The sequence below is a fragment of the Nuphar pumila genome, chromosome 17 (assembly GCF_984573655.1).
Source record: "Nuphar pumila chromosome 17, dmNupPumi1.hap1.1, whole genome shotgun sequence".
Classification (NCBI taxonomy): domain Eukaryota; kingdom Viridiplantae; phylum Streptophyta; class Magnoliopsida; order Nymphaeales; family Nymphaeaceae; genus Nuphar; species Nuphar pumila.
Genome location: NC_143265.1, coordinates 83775503 through 83796934, shown reverse-complemented (window position 1 = coordinate 83796934; position 21432 = coordinate 83775503). Strand labels below are relative to the sequence as shown.

General features: G+C 38.6%; 1 protein-coding gene across 1 annotated transcript in view; it reads right to left on the bottom strand.

Moving 5' to 3' along the window:
* Positions 1–7139: 7139 nt before the first annotated feature.
* The window catches only part of FKBP12 (FK506-binding protein 12), a 32096-nt gene continuing 17803 nt past the window's right edge, over positions 7140–21432 (bottom strand). Inside the window, exons 4-5 of the mRNA XM_089993865.1 lie at positions 10509–10561; positions 7140–7406 (exon numbers count right to left, since the gene is read on the bottom strand). Coding sequence (XP_089849991.1) covers positions 7305–7406; positions 10509–10561 — 155 coding nt within the window. The 3' untranslated portion in view covers positions 7140–7304. The remainder of the gene's footprint in view (positions 7407–10508; positions 10562–21432) is intronic.

Below are 21432 nucleotides of genomic sequence, written 5' to 3'. Positions count from 1 at the left end.
TGAAAGGAAGCTTTGTAACATACAAAAGAATAGTCGATGCAATATATAAAAGCTGAAATAAAGACTTGCATTTCATATGATAAATTTTAGGTTGGTAACCCATTTAGAAGGTTTTTTTTTAATCCCTACTTTTACCTTTATCTGGTGAGACTTTATAGATTCCACAATTAAGGTCTATGAGTTTCAGCAGGTATTGGAGACCTATTGGATGCAGATAAGGGTCTAATCGGTGTGACTTTTCTAAATTTTGATGTTTTTCATCTGATAATGACTGGCAGAAACATTAATGTCAAATTTGTGTCGGATTGTCAACTAAAATTCTCTATATTACATGAATGCATGACAAAGTAATCGGTCATACAAATCCGGATTTTAATTGTTTCCCTGTTGAAGATAGGATGTGTTACTCAGGCCTGATTTGGGGACTGGGAAAACACACGGCATTCCTTCTGAACAGAGCAGGCAAACTCAAAGGAATCCACGTATGATTCTGGTTCAGTGAGGGGGCTCGCTTCACACGATGAGGTACGTGTCTTCTGCAGTTTGTATGGAGACCTCCTTAAGATTTTAAGGTAAATGAATCAAGTACGAAGCTAACCAATATCACAAAGGTCTTAATTTGTCTCCTGCAACACTAAGCTCAATGGCACAAAAAGTTGACTAGGATTGCTTCTATATTTCAATGGTAAATAATGCTTAAAATTCATTCTTTTAGCTTTATGTAGTCTTTTCAATAACTTGCCTTTTCCTCATGATCATCAAAGTCATCCGCTGGGTGAATTATGGAGACTGGACCAGCCATGTGCTCTGACTTGTGCATCTGCCAATCATCACATCCTAACTCATGCCGCATCCAGCTCTATAGATCAGAATGTAAAGTTTTTCGTAGCTTCTGCGATTTTCTTTTACCAGAGACAAAGAGAATGAGCTTTAACAATGCACCCTTGGCATTCTTCAAGTTAGACGTCATGGATGATACAATGTGCGGGTGCTCGGCATTCTCCTCAGCCTATCGACGCTCATGATGAGCTCAAGTCATTATGTCAATAGTGAGTAGGACCCTAAACTCAGTATGAGAATAAAAGAGGATACCCTTTTGGTTATTCTCATCATGCAACCAAGCTCTACCTTGCATAGGCAGTTACAATAACTGCCCTGTAACCGACATGAGTCGTGCTTCACCCCATGATGTACCCATGTCAAATCGGGTCACATCAAGTTAGATCCGATTCATATTTCAACATTCTCTCACTTGCCCCATTGACATGGAAAAATATTACATCAAAGTTTTAGTGTTATTTTGATTCAATTTTTTGGAGGGTTCATATGTTATCCTTTATCACAAGAATGAATCAAACTAATCATGGAGATGAACACTTCTTTATGAAATGTCATATTTTTATTTACTACAATATAATTCGTTTTCAGTGCTTTAGTATGTTAAGATTACTTTTATGAATAGGTTAGTCACTAACCAATTCTATTGGTTCTTTAATATTGTTATTCTACTATTCTCTCTAACCAAATGAGAGATTCTTTATACAGAATCAACAATACACAAAATCTTAGATAATCAATTTAGCTTCGTAAATATGATCACATATAACCATAATGTATTGTCATATATCGGAAGGAATCAAGCAGACCCATCTCTTTTACACGTTTGAAATATAATCCCGATGCTAGCCTTTTAGTAAGAGAAACCACAGTAATTTTCTTCGTACCGATTATATCAATATATACTAAATGGTTCTCAGTCATTTCTTTAACAACAAAGTACTTTAACTCCATATGTCGACACAAGGTTGAGCTCTTGTTGTTATTCAAGAAGGACATAACAACTTCATCACATAAGATCTTTAATGGCCTCCCAATAGAGTCCATTATACAAAGATTCATAATGAAACCTCTAATCTATATGGCCTTTGATAAAATCTCATATAAAATCAATAATTTCTATTCTAATAGATTTCAGAAATTCCATCACTGTCCTGCAGTGAGATATGACACCTCGAATATTCTCAACCACTCGCGATTGCAAAAGCAAGAGGCTAAGATTAATCGAACACTCTCATTTCTCATAAACATCCTTTTAAGCGCTCTCACTTCTCATAGATAGCTTTCAAAGCGGTTATTCTATTCTTCGTATGAGTGAGAGATTAATCATTATATACGAGATTTATACTAAAAAAGTAAAAATGAGACCCCTTATTATTCACCTTTTCTAAAACTAGTAGATCATGTAACTAGAGGCAATTCAGCATTATGCCTTTGGGTACGAACATGCTTCATGGGCTAGTATACACATCTACTATTATACCCTGTATGAATTTAGAACACTAATCTACCTTTGGGTACAATTATTGTTTCATAAAGTCATACACAATCATAATATTAAATCTTAACACGGTCCAAAGAATCCTCAATCAACACAACTCATATCACTTTGGTAATTGCATAAGTCAATTGATCAAGATCTTTTACCGCAAACATATTCGTATTATGAATCATGCACATACACACATGATAATGCATATATATTCATGACAAAATATATATTATATCATTAAAATATGAGTTCATGCTTCAACTTATATGCATAAACTAATTTTAATAAAAATATATTAAAATTTGTCATGAATTTAATCATAATTTATGCTTAAAAAGCATTATGCATAACTTAAATAACATAAAACACATTTATTAGACATGCATAAGTCATACTTCCTTAACAATAAATACTTATAAAGCATAAAAATAAAAAAAACATACTCTTATGGGTAAAACCCGAGGTTCACAAACTGAAATCAGCTTAAAAGTACTTCGAATAGGTCTGAAACGACCTCAAACCGGTCATCTAAGGATCTGAATCGGTTCCAAAACTAATAAACCGGTTCAAAACATAAACAAAAGCTCATAAAACCCTATAACCGAATGAGAAAATCTTTGTTCTTTCATGTATTCATGAAAACAGGATCTCTAGATCTTGAAACCGATGAAAAAGCGATAGGGACCGATCAAAAAATGGCTCTAAACCAGTCTAAGAAGATGCTTTATTAGTCACAGAACCAGTTTAAGGGTAAATAGTAAACAGACCCCATTTTTAGACCTGATCCGATCCAATTCAGATCCGTATCTAGTTCTAATGGATCCCAGGTTGGATACCCTCTTTTCAGACCCAATCTGGATCCATACCCATAATGATTGGATCTCGGATTGAATCTAATTATCGAAATCCAGATCCAGATCTGTTACATAACAGGATCTGGGTAGATCCATGAACCTAATTCGGTTTAGACCCGGTCCTGGTTCAAACCTGGTACAAACACGACCCAGGTCAAATCCGGCCCAATCCAGACCCATATTTGGTTGGATCTAGATATTGACCCAGATCAAACCTAGACTCGTACCATACCCAGATCTCGTTAGATTTGGATCACAACCCGATTTATCTGGATTAGATCAGACCCGAAATCCAAATGGGTCTGATTCTGATCCAATCTGGTCAAATCTGAACATTAACCCGTTGTTCAGATTAGACCCAGACCCAGAACACAACGGGTCTGATCCAACTTAGGGATCAGGTCTAGATGTCGGGTCCAGATCTGGGCCTGATCTGCCGGGACGCATAAAAAAACATTATGATCGATTTCGGTTTCTAAGAAGCCGATCATTTGGTTTCTTAGAAACCGAAGATCACCGAAAGGGCAAATGCCCCTTTGCCTTCACCGGCGAGGCTGCCGATGAGTCGGCGACCCCGGGCGAAGGTCACCCCCCTCCCGACGATGACCCATGACTGAAACCCCCCTTCCAACAAAGGGGCTCCTGCTTACGACCATTCACTCCATAAGCCGACCAAAAGACCACCAGCGACGGCAGTACTCCAGCGACCGTCCACGTCTGCTAGCAGTGCCGGTGAGGCTGCCGGCGATCTTCCCCCCCTCACCTCCCCGGAAAATGCCACTGGCGAAAGGTAAAGGGTTTGTTGTTTTATTTATTTCTTTTTTTTGGGGTTGTCCTCTCCATCGGTGGCCGATCATGGCTGTCGGTCGCCAACCAAGGCATCCAGCCTCGACGGTCGGTCGATGACAACGGAGACCACCGTCAGCCATCACGGACCTCCCGATGAAAGTAAAAGGGGGAGAAACCCTTTTCAATGTAGTAAAAACAGAGTCGTCATCCTCCCGGTTGCAGAGGATGGCTCTGGCGAAGGCAGAAGGTGACAGCGACGGTGATTGTCTCTCAGCTCCCTTTTCCTTCTTCGATGAAAGTCGTTTCTGCGAAGGGGACCAGTGAGGCCGGACCTCTCCCCTGCAATTCAGAAATCAACCTTTGTAGCAGGGGGGATAGCGGCATTGAAAACCGCCAGCCACCGGTAGCAGACAAGGATTTCAGCATGCCGGCCCCATTCCTGCTACCCGCCATCACCGGCACCAGCGACTGACTGCTAAATGCCACCGGTGACGGTGACTCCCTGTCTCTGGTCTGCTTCCGTCGACGGCACTGGAAGGGGTATGCTAGCTCGAACCAGCCATTCGCCAAAGCTGCGCCTGTTGAAAGCAAGCAACCAGCATTGATGCAGAAAAAAAATGCTGACATCAGCGAGTGTCAAATGAATGCTCCCAACGCACCCACACGCGCAGCGAAATAAGCAAAAGTGGGCCTATAACCCAATATTGGCATTCTTTAAAGCAGAACCAGAATGTGAGACGGGAACAGATACTGGTAGATGCCATGTATGATACAATTGTGTGGGTTTTCGGGGTTCTCCTCAGCATATCGACTTAAGGCATGGGTTGTGGGCCCGTAACCGGCGTTCTTTAAAATAGAACCGAAATATGAGACAGGAATACGTACTGGTAGATGCCATGAATGATATAATGTTTGGGTGCTCGGAGTTCTTCTCAACCTATCGATGCCCACGTTGAGCTGAATAATTGAAAATGATACCCTTGTTATTCTCATCATGCAACCAGCCTCCTTCTTGTACCTTCCTGGCTTCTAAGAGAGGCCTATAGTGGGAGGAAGAGGAGTGGGTGGATACCAAATATTAGTGATTACCTTGCATGGGTAGTTGCAATAACTGCTCATGAGTCATGCTCCACCCCCATCATGTCAAATCGGCTTACATCTGATTCATATTTCAACATTTACCTCTTCAGCTCAGGACCAGTTTCGACATTTTCTGCTCTGATTGAATTACAACTCGACTTGACTTTTTGAAAGAATGGAGGTATCAGCGCACAACCTTGTTGGAAAACAAGGGACAAGTTAGCACGATTAAATATAGCCCTTCTCTCCATGATAAGCGGGTAGGGGTGGCAATCGGGTCAGGTTGGCGGGTCAGCATACCTCAACCCGAACCTGACCTCGGCTGTGGCAAACATGAACCCGACCCATTTATTAAACGGGTAACCCGACACGACCCGCCAACCCGTCTAATAAATGGGTTGGGTCAAGTAAACGGGTTAGTGGGTCGGGTTGGTGGTGGGTTAGGCAGGCGGGTCGTGGGTTGGCAGGTTGACCCGCCCGCCTAACCCGTTTATTAAACGGATCAGGTGGGTTGGCATACCCCTAACAAGAACCCGAACCCACCTAAGAGGCGGGTTGGCGGGTCATGTCAGGTTTTGCCACCCCTATAAGCGGGCTCTTATGATAGTGAACGCCAATTCCCTGCCATCTGTATATTCAGTCACACCTCTCTGTTGTTCTTCACCCACCTCCTCTTCTCTGTAAGTGAGCATCTCATCTCTCACACTGGCGCACAAGCAGTTCTCACGGTCTACCAGTATCTATCACAAACGGTGTGGACAGGTCCATGATCCATACCCTATTAGGTAAGAGTTAGGAGTAGGATAACTTTCAACTGATTCAATTTTGAGCTCCTTATAAGTGGGGCCCAATGCATAATATATCCAGGCACAGTGGTGGGCCCACTCAGTGAGTGTATTAGTGTACATTTGTTATCTTTTTAACCCTTGAATCCTCCATCATTCATTACAAACTCAATATTACCTTAAAGACTCAAGACAGAGAGGTTCAATAACCACCTTGGGACTCTAAAGCGGCTCTACCAGTAGAATCAGTAAGCCTCCCAAACTGATAAATTCCGTTGGTGGCAACTATGGCCACCTCCAAGGGGTAGCCATAGCATTTCTCTTAGGCTCTGTTTGAAAACTGGCTGTCGGAAGTAGCCGGAGTGGGCAAAGTCATTTGGGACGGATGGAGTTGTAGGAAATTATGAAACTGGGATGGTATTTGACACCTCCAGTTCCATATCTCACTTCCCACTTACATGAGATATTAGCTACCAAATACTACACCAGTTCCCCAGACCGGTGACTGCTCCAACAACCGTCTCAATGCTCTTTCGGTATTAATTTCAGCTTTTTAGCAGCATTCCAAACAGTGATAAATCCCCAGCTGAACCGTTCCACTTATCCGAAACAACCATGTGGATTTGCTAAAACTCACAAATTTTGGGGATTATATAACTGCATCCTAAGCTGCCACCGACTGGCAGTTTCCAAGCAAGACCTTAATGTAAATGAGCGAGGTGAAGAACTTCTCTGAAGCCACAAACGCACTTTGACCCCAGCTCACAAATAGAGCCTTGCCTGCTTGAGCAGGTGGCATCGAAGTTCAGGCTTACCTTGGACGTCCACAAGGATGTTAATGGCCGTTCACCTTTGCCAGTGTCCGCTAATCATGGGCACGGCTCGATATGTCAGGAATTTAACAGAAGCGATCCATGTGAAGATGCCAGTACCCATTACTCTTTTACAGAATACGGCCATTTACACAACAACAAACAACTTATAATGACACGCCCGACGATGGAAAAATTAGACCCAATCTAGAATGAATTATCAAATAAATTCCTTTTCTCTGAAACTGCAGCAAACTTGAGCAGATTATCTTCACCAAGTTGGTGGACCTAAACCCCAGTTTGCTTCTTGTCATAAGAGAACAAAAAACTACCTTTGTTTTTGCACGAGAATCAAGAGGTGTTGATCTCAATATCCAATCATCTCACGGGGTATGTATCACTGACATATAGCATGTGAAAACAAAGGCCTTTCAGTTTCAATGAGCAGTTCATTCAATCAGGGCAAGTCATAAGAAGACAAGATGCACAAGTCGAGAAGCATAAAAAGGTTCTTAGACTTGCCAAGGTTCAACAAACTTCATAAGGCAGCTGCCTCCAGTATGACATATAGATCATCTGTTTAAGAGACCTGTCAATCATACATATGAAAGAAAAATATAATTTATGATCTTACACAATAACTCCATTTTGTCAGTTATTCTACGCTTAGAACTTCAATCTCAAAAACCAAAACCGAGTTTGGTCGTATACCCCATGCAGGAAATCCACTTGCGCCATAGGCATAATCTGGAGAGCACTGAAAAGAACAAAGAGTATCATGAGTACGGCAGTTCACTTGTAAATTCAATTCTTACTACAAATATATGGAAAATTTTGTTTTTCTCAAGTCCCACAAAATGCAGAACGTTAGCAACCCAGTCCTTTATATTTATCTATGATATATTATAGGTGTTTAACATTTTCCCCTAGGATGTTCTCTCCACTTAGTTTCTTACAGCTCTCTAAATTTTCAGCAAAGCCATGTTATTTTATATGATTTGGTCACTTTAGAAAAAGGCCCTCAAATGGTCTGATTAGGGTGAAGTTACCGTTTGATCTGGATTGAATTTTGTTAGATAAAAAACTACAAACCCCATGCTGATCATGATCTAATTAGATAATGTTTCTTAAGGTTTTAAATCATGCTTTATCTGGTCGGAAGCATTCAGAAGCACTGGACAGCTTTATGCATGCATATATAACATATAGCAGCTAGAACACAAGTCATGATTACTTGATGGTAGAAAGGTACAGCACCCCTGAGCCAACTTATATTCTCTATAATATATTATATTCATTAGGAAATATTTTTTTATTGCATTATCTGAACTTGGACTTGGTTAAGTATATGCGTATCCAATCATGATCCAAATCTAAATCACAATCCAAAGATAAAGCTAGTCAGGTTGCAGTAGGTTCAACCTCGATCTAACCATTAACAGTCCCAAATTTTTCTAGATCAAATAATAGGAACAGCAGCTGACTTTTAGCTAATTTTCTGTCACCTTGGTACGGGTGTGGTATGGGTATGGGTGCGGGTACGACATGGCAATTCTAAAAAAAAGTGGGTAAAAATATATATTATATATTGAAAATATAAAGTTATAAACTGAAAATATAGTTATAAATTATGAATTAAATACAAACTTGTATGTACGGAGGGTAAAATGGCGTGTCCGGGTCGACACGGGTACGGAGGGCAAAATGGAGTGCCCGGATACCATAGCTATTTTTCAATCATACCACCATAGCATGGACGACAGACTAATTGCTAGTGTTCCTCACAAGCGGTAAGACAGGATAGGACTTGTTCACATGACATTGCATAACCTAACCAAAAGTATATTCAGATTGCACCATCCAAACTTGAATTTGGTTGAGTATATACCCTATACAATCATGGTCAAAATCCCCAACACAAGATAAAGCTAGTCAGGCTGTGGTAGGTTCATGCTCGACCTAACATACTAACAGCCCTAAACTTTTAATATGTCAAAATAATAAGGCAACGCAAGATAAAGCTAGTCAGGCTGGGGTAGGTTCACGCTCGACCATACTAACAGCCCTAAACTTTTAATATGTCAAAATAATAAGGCAACTGACATTTAGCTAATCTTAAATCATAATAATATAAGATGGACTACTGTCTAACTGTCAAGGGTAGTGACCCATTGGCATAAATTGCTCAAACTTTGAAGCAATTATCTGGACCACCACATGCAGTGCTAAGCTGCACTTAGATTCCAAAGTTGATCTGGGATCTAATCCTTGCTTGACATAAGAAATGAACCACCTGAATCAAGGTCGATAAAGATGTATGCCACAACTTACTAGAACTGAAAAAAAAAATGAAAGCATCAAAGATTTAAAATAGCATCTAGACAAACATTCACATAGGTCATGAAACTATAACAATCAAGCAATCGAGCAACCCATAGCAAGAAGCATCCACCAAGTCAGTGACCAATTAAGAATTGAGCACCTGCTCGTTCAGACCTTAAAGAACCGAGCACCATTTAAGAGCAACATTTTTTTAATATCACACATTCAACAAGTACAAAACTCTTTTAATAAATTCTGTGAAGGGAAGACACAGAGTAATTCCATAAACATGTTATAAAAAAGTTATTAGATTAGCTGAGCACTATTCATAAAAATTATTATATTAGTTGAGCACATGCCAAGATCAAATTGCTCCTCCACATAATAAAATTGTTATGCAAAGTGCAAACCACAATGGAAACCACTGTCACCAATATCGGTGATATTTTGAAAATATCGCGAGAAAAACTGATATTTTAAGGTAGCCGATATTAAAAGTAATATCTCGCAATATTTTCAAAATATCGCCAGAAGACAAAAATATTGTGATATTATCATGATAATATCATGATATTTTTGGGGGAAACTCTTTTTTTTAATTTGCATTTCCTATGTTTTGTTTCTTTTATATTTTAAAACCTTTAAAAAATATTTTTTTATATTTTTAAAAGAAAAATAATGCAAAACTTATTATTTTCTTAGCTTTTTTGTTGTTATTTATATTTTTTTCCAAATTTTTCAACTCCCAAAATTTTTCTGATATTTTTCAACTTTTGAAAATCTCTCCAAGAAATATCCTCGCCAAGATAATACCTTGAACGATATAGGTGACTATGACGGAAACAAAGCAAACCACAAGATAAAGAGAAGAAAAGAATGGGAGAAGACACAAGATTTATGTGGTTCGTCACTCAAGCATACGTTCACGGGTGAAAGAGGAGCAAGAAATCCACTAGCAAATGTGAGAAAATATAGAGGTGAAATAAAGAGCTCTCAAAACCCTAATCCCCAATTCACCTAAAACTCTCATACCCAACTCTTAAAAAAAGGCGGCTGTAAATATGACTAAAGGCATAAAACCCTAACCAATACAAAAAGGAAAAATTACAAAATTGGACAGGTCACCTACCTAACGGACCAATCCCTCCGCTACCACCACAAACCCCTGCTGAAAATCCCATAGTAAGGTCACCAAAAAAAAGTATTTTTGGGTCACGTCATGGATCGGAGCGAATAAAAAATTCAAGACACCCACAACAAAAATATTCTGCAAACCACTCTTCAAGATACACTCTGTAGTCCCTAGCAAAGACCAGATCACAATCTGAGAGTGCCATATTCATATCCTACATAATATTTATTATCCTTCATGTTGATGTCAAGTACTACTTTAAAAAACAAACAGATAAATACTTTCGTGTTAAGGTCAAGTATGCAAAGTGGCTACACAAAATGTAATTTCAGTCCACTGAAGAAGCGTTAGAGACAGTAACATCATATCAGGAACACATGCTGTAACACATTAAAGGTATATTACCTGAAGACGAGCAACTTCTCCCACTTGCATACCCATTACACCTTCGTCCCAACCTAGATATAAATAAACTGTGAGACTTGCATGACATACATAAGTATGAATAGGAATGAAGACACAAGAACTTCTTACACATTACCGTATTCATAATTGATGCGTGTGTTATATTAACATTCAATTTAGACAATACCAAATATAAACGTTAGGTTTGGTGACATCAAATCACCCATCTTTCTTTTTTTAAAGAAAAATATTTATATTATTGGTGTATACCCATCTTTCCTCTCTTAGGGTTTAACAAGTAACTTTTGGCATTGTTAAGGGGCATTTTGGTATATATGGCTCTATTAACATTAAGTAGAAAATGGTGCTCTCATTTAGGGAGAGAGAGAGAGAGAGCCTTCCCACATCCCAATCTAAATCCTTAGGTCCCAAGCTATGTAACACGGACTCTTCTAACAGGGCATCGCACCCACACCCATGCGGGTGCGACACTTGGACACAACTTCTTTTGTGTCAGGTGAAGTCAATCACACAGAGGTCCATTTCTATCCAAAATTAGATTCAGTTAACCATAACCAAGTTCAGTTTTATCTATATTATATATATATATATATAAATACACACACATACACGTACTGTTAACATAAAAATGTTAAAAATTATATATATACCCTCACCGCACCCGAGTACCGCATCTGCACCAGCACTTATGTGACATAGGTCCTAAGCTATGTCACATGGGTGCGGGTGCGGGTGCGGGTGCGGGTGCGGGGATGCAGCACTTCCAAAAAACCCGGGTGCGGGGCTGCGGCAATATATATATAGGACTTATAACAAGTTTTTTTTTTTGCTGGTGTGTTTGTTTGAAGACTTGTAACCTACGTTCTGCTTGTGTACTTTGGCGCAACGGGACAAAATTGATGAACCGAAAGGATTGGCAATCTGATCGACCCAGACTGTTGCGTTCTGCTGACTGTCATGATTCAATCATGTCTGAAACTCCCTGGTCTTCACGAAAAAAATATAAGTAAAAGGTTTGATGTGGTTTGTTGGAGAGAGAGTCTTCACGAGGCCTACGGCTCTACCGCCACTGCCTAGGGTTCTTCAAATTTCATTTTATATACAGTTGCACACAGATCTCCAGTCTGGACTTTGGATGACAGCTAAAAGAAATTTATTGGATTTGACATGTGGAAAAGAGAGGTCCACACCAGGCTACGGCTAGAGCACCCATCTCAGATCTCCAGTCTGGACTCTGGATGACAGCTAAAAGAAATTTATTGGATTTGACATGTGGAAAAGAGAGGTCTACACCAGGCTACGGCTAGAGCACTCATCTCGTTAGGAGAAAAGTGAATACTAATAGCCACCAAGGCTACCACCACCATTATCATTTATTATGGAGAGAAAAAATCCTTGACGAAGAAAGATCTGGATGGTTGAAGGATAAAGACTTCAAAAGGCTCTTGAATTTTGGTTTTAATTTTTGAGGAAGATGGATCATCATTTCCAAGTTAACCAACGCTGCGAATTCATTGTTTAGAGGCAGGAATAGCATGGGATGCCAACAAAGCTCGTCAGATGTTGTGGAGACAAGTGCCCCTTTTATAAAACAAGAGCAGCAGCAGCAAGCAAGCATCAGTTGTTCCGTCCTTTCATTCTCTCATCACTACCTACAGGGATCCAGCAAGGGGTCGGGAGAGGTGAAGAATCTGGAAGTCCTCGTCAGAGAATAGGCAACTCTAAAGAGACCGAAGCTATCAAGGCCAAAATCAAAATCAAAATCAAAATCCAGCAAGGGGCGGGTCCTGCTGCGCGGTCAGCTGTTAGTAGAATTTTTTTTTTAAATTCCGCAGCACATTTCATAGAGCAATTTTTTAAAAAAAAAAACAAAAAATTGGACCAAAATGACCCTAGGTGCGGTCAACGCGCCCAGGATCGGGTTGATCGCACCCGGTGCCACACCCGCATCGCGTCGCGTCGACGCGGGTGCGGCACCTGTCTGGCCGAATACCTGTGACATAGGTCCTAAGTTGTTTTTTGGGAGTGTTTGTTGCTAAGTCACAGGGACTCGGCAAAGCAGGTGTCGCACCGGCGTCAATGCGACGCGGGTGCGGGTGCGGCACCGGGTCTGGTCAACGCACTCAGGGTCATTTTCGTCCACGTTTCGGACGTTAAAAAAAACCCGATGAAAAGGAGGATTAGGGCAAAAAAAAATTTTGCCCTAATCTCTCCTCGCCTCTCACGCGCAACTCAGCTCGAGCTCTCTCCTCCCGAAGCCACCTCCTAGGCTCCTCCTCTCCCTCGTCGCAGATATGTACCCTATGGCTCCCTCTCGCTCTCTTGTTGGGTTTGCAGGGGAGGGGTTGAGCCCCCTCTTGTTGGGTTGGCAGGGGAGGGGCCGAGCCCCTCCCCCCTCTCGCTCTCTTGTCGGGTCGGCAAAGGAGGGGTTGAGCCCCTCCCTGTTTTCGGTAGGGGAGGGGCCGAGTCCCCCCTCTCGCTCTCTTGTTGGGTCGACAGGGGAGGGGGTCGAGCCCCCGTCCCTGCTCTCTCTTATTTCAGGGGAGGGGCTGAGTCCCTCCCTGTTTTTGGCAGGAGAGGGGCAGATCCCCCCTCCTTGCTCCTGATTTTATTATATATATAATATATATATTATATATATTATATTTTTATATCAAGATAATGTTTGTATAATTAATTTGAAATTTTGAATGTATTTTTGTTTTTCAGGATAAAAATGACGGATAAAGGGAAAGGACTTGCGTCATCCTCATCCCAACATGTGAGTTCTGCTGCTAGTTTTGCAGATAGTTGTAGTGGGATTGATGATGTAGGGCCACTATGGGTACATGTAGATAAACTTGCAAAAACTGGAGAAGGAGGTGGTGGAAACAAGAGATTTCGATGCAAGCCCTGAGAAAGATATTTTGTTGAGTCTTATACAAGAGTGAAGGCTCATTTGTTGAAGATACCAAGACATGGCATTTCAGGATGCAGAAAAGTTGATGAGGCAATGCGAAGACAATACAAGAACATGAGAAGAGAAAGACAATGATCGATTCTTGTGTAGTTAGTGTGTCATTTGCAAGCCGCCAAGAAGATGCTGAAAAAAAAAAGTCAATATAGGAGGTAGAAGAACAATACAAGCAGCATTCAATACATATAGAAGAGAAAAATTGATAGAAAAGTTGAGAGGTATTTTTATTCTAATTCACTCCCATTTAATGTAGCTAGAAATCCTTATTGGAAGGATTTAGTAACATCCTTGGCAAATTGTAATTTGAGTGGCTATGTGCCTCCAAGTTCAGAAAAAATACGAACCACACTACTTGCAGAAGAGAGGGCAAATGTGGAGAGGTTGCTGGAGATTAAAAAATATTCATGGGAGCAAAATGGAGTTTCTATTGTGTCTGATGGATGGACAGATATTCAAAGGCGTCCACTGATCAATTTTATTGCTTGTTCGCTTAGTGACTCAATATTCTTAAAAGCAGTTGATGCATCTGAGGAAATAAAAATGCAGAGTATTTGAAGGGGTTGTTTATAGAAGTCATAAAATAAGTGGGTGATCAGAAAGTGGTACACTCCAGTTTGTAAAGTGCAACGTTGAGTTTTGAGAGTGAGTACCCTCATATTTTTTGGACTCCATGTGTAGCACATGGCTTAAATCTGGCCCTAAAAAGAATCTGCAACCCCAAAGAAAAAAAAAATTCACAAGCATATGCTTTATGTTCATGGATTGAAGATTAAGAAAGAAATGTCAAAAGCATTAGGAATTTTGTTGTTAACCATCATCGTGCTAATGCTATATTTAATAGGCACTCTGACCTAAAATTGTTGAAGGTCGTTGAAACACGTTTTGCGTCCATCATTATGATGGTGAAGAGGATTAAAAGAATGAAGAATGCTTTGGTTAACATGGTGACTAATGAAAATTGGATATTCTATCGTGTTGATGATGATATCAAGGCTCAAAAAATTAAAAAATTCATTCTTGATGATGAGTTTTGGGACAGAGTGGTATACTTCTTTTAATTCACGCAACCTATTTGAGAAATGTTAAGAGAAGTTGATAAGGAAGAGTCAATGCTTCACAGAGTTTACGAAATGCGGGATAATATAATTGAAAAAATACAAGCTATAGTTTTCAAGCATGAAGAAAAAAAACTTGCATTGGATGATTCAGAATTTTTTAATCATATTCATTCAATTTTAGTCAGAAAATGGGATAAGAGCAACTCCTTTACATTGCATGGCATATTCTCTTAATCCAAAATATTATGCAAATAAGTGGCAGGCTGGTGGTATTGGTCGTGTCCTTCCAAATTTAGACCCAAAGCTATCAAGACATAGAAATATGTGTATGACATCGTCACACAAGAGTTTGGAAAACTTTCATCTTCGAGATTATATGGACCGACATTATTCGCGAGAGAAGAGGATAATATAGATCATATCACATGGTGGTCAACATTTAGACCAGAAACACCTCTTCTCCAACGTTTTGCATTAAGATTGCTATCGCAGCCTGCTAGTTAATCTTGTTGTGAAAGAAATTGGAGCACACATTCTCAAATCCACAACATAAAGAGAAACAAACTCACCAGCAAGCGTGCAGAGGATTTAGTATATGTTCATTCAAATTTTTGATTACTTTCGCGAACCAATGATGAATACAGATACTAATTTGCTCTCTTAGTTATTTGATTATTTCTTAGATTTTCATTTAAATATACTTGTATTGTATTTAACATTTTTAAATTGGGTTTGTAACGCAGACAAGGAACATCCAAATTTTGAGATGTAAACCCAGAACAGTGTGACTTCGAGGGAGAGCATGATTTCAACATAACAAACATGGATTTAGCTGAGCTCAGTATTCCTTCTAATGATGCATTTGATGATGATGAAGAAAATTATTAAAATACATTACTTCATCAGGATATACTTTGGTATGTAATTTAGTTCTTTTCTGCTTGTGATCATTGCAAAAATTTTCCTCTCTTGTTTCATCTCTTTCCCTTTCTAGCCTCTATTTTCCTTTTTGAAGAGGAAAATAAAAGATACAAAAGAAGAGAGAAGAGAAAAGAAAAGAAGAGAGAGAAACTTTTTTGCAAAAGTCTCACTTAACCTTAATTTTGAAAATATTTTGAAATTGCTCTCCTCCGTTTTTAAAAATTTGCAGAAAAAGGAAGAGACAGGATTCGCCCGTCGGTACGAGGTTCGACTGTTCCTGGCACCTTTACCAAGGATAATCGAACCAAGGATCGAATTTTTGCATTTTGCTTTGCCTAAATATTATCTAAGAATTTATTCTAAGTCTAAAATGCACAAAGAATCACGCTTGTGCAATGCGAATGCAAAGATGTATGCTTTTGAGAAAATAATTTAGAAATCTTGGGATTTTTCCAAGTAATTTTGAAACAGACTTGAGAATATGGTAAAGAAATGGTTTTTGAAAATCGAAGTTGACTTGAAATGAATATAAACTCAAAGTTTAGAATCAACTTGAGTTTTGAGAAAGACAACTTCGAAATTCTGAAGTTGGAATCATATCTGAGATCAAAAAGACTTGAAATGACTTTAGGTTTGTTTTGGAAGAAGGAAGATTCAGCATTAAAGATAGAAAAATTGGAATAGAATTTTGAAGATGAGAATGGAATTTGAAATGGAGATTGAATCTGGAACTTTGGAATTGAATTTAAACTTTGAAATTTGAAAGGTGAAATTGAAAATCTAGATGAGTTATGAAAATGGAACTGAAATCTGGATTTTAGGTGTTTAGATCAGAGGAATTCGGAAATAGAATAGATTTAAGAAGTCCAAAAGGGATTTTGAAAATAGAATCTTGGATTTTAAGAAATTCGGATGAGATTTAAAAATAAAATTAGTTTTGAAATATGGAATTCAAGATAGGATTTGGGTTGGAAATCTGGAATCTTAGATGGAATTGGATCCGAAGTCTGGAATCTAAGATGAATTTGAATCCGAAATCTGGAATCCTAAATGGAATTGGATCCGAAGTCTGGAATCCAAGATGAAATTTAATCCAAAATCTGGAATCCTAAATGGAATTGGATCCGAAGTCTGGAATCCTAGATGGGATTAGAAGATGGATCTGGATTCTGGGAAATCTTGATGAGATCTGAAGATGGATTTTTGGATTTTGAAAGTCCAAATGAGATTTTGAAGAGGAATCTAGATTTTGGAAATCCAGATTTGAATTTAAAAGTGGGCTTTTAAACTTAGGGAAAATCAAATTTTGAGATTCAGAATCAATCTCAAAACCTTGATTTTGAATTGAGAATCAAGACTCAATCTTTAGACAAAACTTTAGAGATTTTGAAAAATAAGGGATAAACTTGATTTTAAATCTGAATCTCGAAATCAGAAGATGAATCTGGAAATTCCAAAGTTTAAATTGAACTCTGAAATACGATCTGGGATATGGAATTGAATTTGAAATCGAATCTTGAAAATGGAAATGAATTTGAATTTTCAAAGTTGAATTGAATTTTGAATTTGGATTTGAATTGGAAATTTGAATTTTTGAATATAGAAGTGAATTTGAAATTTCAAAGTCAAAAGGACTTTGAAATTGAATTTTGAAATGAGGTAGGATTGAGTTTGAATTTATAAACAAGAAATGATTTGAGAAATGAAGAGGATTTTTGAAGAATTACCTCAAAATCACTTGGGTTTTGAAAAAGAATTTTGAAAATATGATGTAATTCTATCCTAAATGATGAATGAATTAAAAGGGTTTTGAAAATTTTGATATTAAAAAGCATATTTCATTCTTTAAGTGAATTGAAATAAAATTGAAAATATAATACATCTCTGACTATGGTTATAAAATGTATTATAAAATAATCTATATTTAAATTCAGATGAAGAATAAAATACATTTTGGTGCCTTTATAGAGTTTGAAATGAAATTAACTCTCAATATATCCTGACTATGGCCATTGATATATATTTTGAATTAATTTCAAGTAAAACTCGGATAAAGGAAGAAAATATTTAGAAAAATATGATGATTTTTGAAGGAGATCCAGTGTGGATCTAATGTTATTCCATAAAAGATAAAAATCCTAAGCATTGTCCACATTTTGACTATGGTCATCAATGTGAGTCATTTGCTTAGGATCAATTACCTCTTATTAGAACGGTGCATGTGCCATTCGTATTCCATCACGTGAAATTTTGAAATAAAAGAAAAAATTAATATGAAACAAGTAATATTTACATGCTCATACACTATAATCTAATACAGGAAATGTAAAATTCTCATTATGGTCTAATTATTACAAGTTTTTAAATTGAATTTGAAACAAAATTTCCTAATCTAAGTAGGAATTCAACAATTTCTGCATATTCCTGTAAAACAAAGTTAACACAGAACAAGATTGCAAAATACAGAGGCAAATGGAAGATATCATGATATGCATATGGCTAAGTGGAGAAATGCATGTATTATTCATATACAAATGAAAGAATGCAGGAAATGTGCTATATGTGAAGTATATACATGCTGTTGTAATGAAAAGTGATGTTTGGAATGATATAACAGATATGCAGGAAAACAAATGAGTACAGTGATGAGCAAGTGTAGTGTAAATACAAAATGCAAGGATATGATGAATGTTGGGTAAGTAATGTGATGGAAAATGTTGTAGGCAGCAGTATACTAGATACTGCTGAAGATGGCTAGTGGTGCTGCTGTATTGGTGTAAAGAATGCGATAGGGATGGAGGTGTAGAAAGGGGTGTAATATGAGCTGCTACACAGATATATATAGGTATAGGAAGTGGGCTTTTGCAGCTGGGAAATAACAAATGCAGTGAGAAATATATGGTGGAGGATATGAAATGGTAGATGTTGTGGATTGTTGGCAAAATGACATCACAGAGGTTGGTGAAAAGGGGTGGCTAATGAGGAAGTGGAGTTGGGTTTTTATGAGGAAATCACAGCAGGATGGTGATGTGTGGCAGGTGAGATGGAGTGATGCTGGAAAGTGCTATACTGTGATGCAGGTGGAAGGTGGTATACAGCAACAGTGAACTACTGTGGTTTGAATGGTGAAGTAGTGAAGAAAACAAAAGGAGAAGGTATATGGTGAATAGTGCCATTTGCAGATATATGCCCAGCCAATGGAAAGGGTGCAGCACAATGAAGGTTTCGTGTGTCCAAGGTGGTATACAGTGGTGGCTGGAACTAATTGGAGGTGATAGTGGTAGGTCAAAGTAGAGATGCTGATTGAAGTGCATAAAGCAAGTACAGGGGATGGCTAACAGGTGGAGAAGAAATGGCAGCGGGGACTAATTGAAGGCACAGATGAAAAGCATTGCAAGGTGCCGTGAAGTGGTGGAATGTATGCACCAAAGAGAGGTGCTGCTGGGTGGAAAAGGTAAATGATGTAGTGTGAGCTGGGATATGCTATATATAGTGAGTGGTGTGCTGCTAAATTGCAGAGAATGAAAATATTGTCTTGACTCCATGGTTCTGAATAGCATAAAACAGGAAAGACACCCTGATTTTAAGAGAGATAATCCCTTGCTATACCATGGTCCAAGAGACCTAGCTGTAATGGAATTTCCACAACAAGAGGACCTCTGTGTTTTCACATAATAAAAATGCACACCACACAGGTTTTGATGGTGAACGTTGACAACAATTATAATATAATAGCAAGTCGATCTTAAACATCCAAACTCAGCACAGTAATTCGATCTCTCAGATCGACCTGCAACAGCACAACAATTTGATGAGCCACTCTCAGCAGCAGGTTGACCTACAATGAATCGAACTCTGCAAATAGATCTATGTTGAGCAAAACAGTGAATGATGAAATGAATGCTTAAACATGGAACCTTCTTTGGCCTTATAAGAATTTTGTTTCCATCTTCTATTAGACTATAGTTTGAAGGCTTTGGTATCCCCAAACTGCTGAATGACTTTGCCCCTTGGTGTTTATTTGGCCCAGAGATTACGGGTTTGAAGGAGTTAGAAGGGACCAAATCCAATGTATTTAAACTTCTTCAGGGGTGAAACGTGAAATACAGAGCCCTCCACTATTAAGGGATAGCGAATGACCCATAGCAAGTAACGTGCAGCAGGTATCTCCCATATTGACAAGTCACTCCCACGAGTAGGGTATAGTCATTCTATAGGTTTCAAGATTTCTTAGATACTGCTCATCGGATGCCTTATTCCTGTCATTGAAATAAGGTGGCGCTACAGCAGTCCCTCCCAAGGTTGAATTGAGGGGAAGTAAAAGGAACCCTCTAAAGCTAACTTCATTCACATAAGGAACAAAGAAGAAAGAAGGGAATCCATGCCATTCACTCTCAACACAGAGGACAAAACCTGTCCCTGTGTCAGCGTGGTGTTCTAAATGTCAGTAAATCGCTAATGGTGCAGAATACCCATTCAGCAAAGAGAGTGTCCGACCATGAGAGATACGCAGAATGAAGCATAAGAACCATAGATCTGAGGATTTCAGCTATCATGACCATAATCCTCACCTGGCATATACTTGTTCCAGAAGAAATCAAGAAAGCTGTCAATGACGGCTGTTACACCAACACAGATCAAGCGGTATATAGGATACAAAAAAAAGACCTTTATGGGGATGTGATTATACCATCGTGACCAATATATAGCAAAATTGCAAACAGAATCACAGAGGCCGAACACAGAGAATGCCGATTGAATCGGTTCCGAGTGTTTCTTGTAACAAACAATAAAAAATAAATAAAAGAAAAATAAACGAGAAAGAAGCTGAAATGGAATGAAATAGTTACACAACCGAAGCAACACAATGAGAGAATTAGAACAGGCAAAACAAACAAACGAAATCAGCTGATGGAATGGATTGACAGATATGATGGGAATCATCAAAGTACCGGTATGGGGTAAATTATGAAACACTAGTGAGGATAAAAAAAATGTGAATAAGATGATAAATAAAGATGCTGGCAAAATACAAATTGGGACCGAATGCTATGATGCAGAGAATTACAAAATTAAAATGGAAATTGATGCGCTATTGCTAAATATTCCTAATATCCACAAGAATGAACAGAAATTCACACTTGTAGAAGTGAAATTTCAAAATAAATGGCAAAAGCGACTAAAGAAATGCAAAGATGGTGAATCGAATCTAAAAAAAAGGGAAAGAAGAAAAGGGGAAATAATGTTGGAATGTAAAATTCCACTGATATCGCATGGGGTGGATCGATCCTACTACATGTAGGTCGATTCCCACCATTTGTGATTTATGATGCAAATAAAATAGAAGCAATGAAAAGAACGAAAGCAAAAAAGAGAAATGCAATATATAAAAGAAAAAATAAAAAAAATTACGGAAGATCAGACCAGAAAGGAGAGGAAGATGGTTATTTACTTGGAGTTGTAGACGCCTTCAACCTTCCATCAAAGGTGTGTTCGACCTTAGACGAAGGTGGTTTTACAGAGCCTTCGGGGTTTACAGGGATTCTGAAGGAGGGAGTTCCTTCTTTTTCTATCGTGGAAATCCCTTACTGTAGCTGTAGGGATTCTGAAGGGGGAAGGAGAAGAATGGCGCTCTGTTGTGGTACTTCCTTCAGAACCAAAATGAAGAAGAAGAGGGAATGAAAAAGAAGAAGAGGAGAAGAGGATTAGAGCCGGTGGTGGAGGGGTGAAGAAGCGGTGAAGGAATCGGGAGCCTTCGATTTGTTTATATAACGGATGGCCGTTAGGGATTTTTTGAAAGAGGCCCCTTGATTTTCATAAAATTTCAAAAGCTGGTCTTTTCAAAAAGTTTTCAAAAAGGGTGTGTAGAACCACTTCTAGAATTCATTTTTAGGTTTTTGACAGAAAACCTTTAAAAGTATAGGAGAAATGCGAGGTTTTCTTAAAAAATGGGATCCAAACGGGGTTT